General features: G+C 37.0%; 1 protein-coding gene across 1 annotated transcript in view; it reads left to right on the top strand.

The window, feature by feature from the left end:
* The window catches only part of LOC104517257 (FYN-binding protein-like), a gene marked incomplete at its 3' end in the record, with an annotated part of 10,128 nt that extends 8,508 nt beyond the window's left edge, over window positions 1–1,620 (top strand). Inside the window, exons 2-3 of the mRNA XM_010161856.1 lie at window positions 713–755; window positions 1,605–1,620. Coding sequence (XP_010160158.1) covers window positions 713–755; window positions 1,605–1,620 — 59 coding nt within the window. The remainder of the gene's footprint in view (window positions 1–712; window positions 756–1,604) is intronic.
* Window positions 1,621–1,623: the final 3 nt, after the last annotated feature.

Genomic DNA, 1,623 nt, shown 5'->3' with positions numbered 1-1,623 from the left:
TGAGTTGGGTTTGTTCAGCCTGGAAAAGAGAAGGGTCTGGGGAGACCTTATTGCAGCCTTCCAGTACCTGAAGGGGCCAACAAGAAAGCTGACTGGGGGACTTTTTACAAGGGGTAACGTGTTTAAATTGAAAGTGGGGAGGTTTAGAAGAAATTCTTCCCAGAGAGGGTGGTGAGGCACTGGCACAGGTTGCCCAGAGATGTTGTGGATGCCCCATCCCTGGAAGTGTTCAAGGCCAGGCTGGATGAGACTTTGAGCAACCTGGTCTAGTGGAAGGTGTCCCTGCCCATGGCAGGGGGGTTGGAACTCTAACATCCCTTGCAACCTAAACCATTCTATGATTCTGTGAGGATGCACCTGTTAATTCCATTGAGTAAGCCTAAACAACCACTTAGCAGCAATTTCAAATACACATTGACATGCAGTTTGAACCATTTCGAAGTCACTTCTGGTTTGAATCAAAGTATATGCCTAACATATTCTTGCAACAGTTCTGGACTTCTGAAAAGGACTGACTGAAAGTCACAATGTGTTATGTCACTAGAAACCCGTGTCCACACTTCAGCAGGGTTAGTGCTGGATGGGTTACACATAAAGTCTTTGGGGTTAGACCACACATGAAAGAAGTCTTAGTGAAGGAGTGTTCAGAACACTGGCTAGAAAGAATTTATAAGGAGGACAAAAAAAGACATCTATGGCTTTATTATGGAAGGTGACAGAAAGGAAACTGCTAGAGAGAAAAATAGTAAAAGTGAGTAATTTTCTCTGCTTAATCATGTTTCCGAGTTTTAGTTTTTGAGATCTTGTTATTGTCTACACCTATCTTGATTCACAGGAAGAAACACTTTTGATGAACCTTCATAATTCTTTGCAGTATGTGAGTGCACACAAGTAGCTCTGCTGTACCAAGGCTACAAGTATTCTGAAACCTCTCCACAACACAGAAAATAATGTGAATGCACATTGTATTAGTAATTTCAATTTAGACTCAATAAGACTGATAGGAACTGACTGCAAGTTTCCCATTATTTAAGTTGATACATATTTTTCTGAAAATATACTTTACAACTAACTTATTTTGATTCACAAGAAGGAACACTTCCAATGAATCTTCATCATTTGGCTGCATTACATGGGTAACAATGCACAAGTTAATAAGCTGAGTAATTAACTTAGTCATCCATATAGTTCGTTATAGGAACCAGACAGTCTTTCCTGAAAGCATTGATCTTAATTATTAAATACTAAAGCTAATATTCAGTACTAATACAGACAAAAACAATATTAACCATTTCATAGTACAAATGTTAGGAAACTTTTGAAATGGTATACTAAAAATTAACTTTATTATAAAAGGTTGATTGTATTAATGAACATTTCTGAAGTCATTGGTTTCCACTCAAAACTGAACTCTCCTAAAATGTGTGTGTTTGGAACAATGATGCTTCTTGTTTTCAGATTGTGAGGAGAAAATATGCAAAACCTCAATATTTGATTGCAAGACTATGTTGCATGGGAATTTTTCATGCAACTGATGTTTTATATATCTGTGTTTATACTGCTATGATTAATTTTTAACTAGAATTGGATACTATGTATGAAAGAAAAGAAAAGAAAAGAAAA

Source organism: Eurypyga helias, unplaced genomic scaffold (genome assembly GCF_000690775.1).
Source record: "Eurypyga helias isolate BGI_N326 unplaced genomic scaffold, ASM69077v1 scaffold4092, whole genome shotgun sequence".
Lineage (NCBI taxonomy): Eukaryota > Metazoa > Chordata > Aves > Eurypygiformes > Eurypygidae > Eurypyga > Eurypyga helias.
The sequence above is the reverse complement of the archived record's forward strand: the minus strand, read 5'-3'. Positions and strand labels throughout refer to the sequence as shown.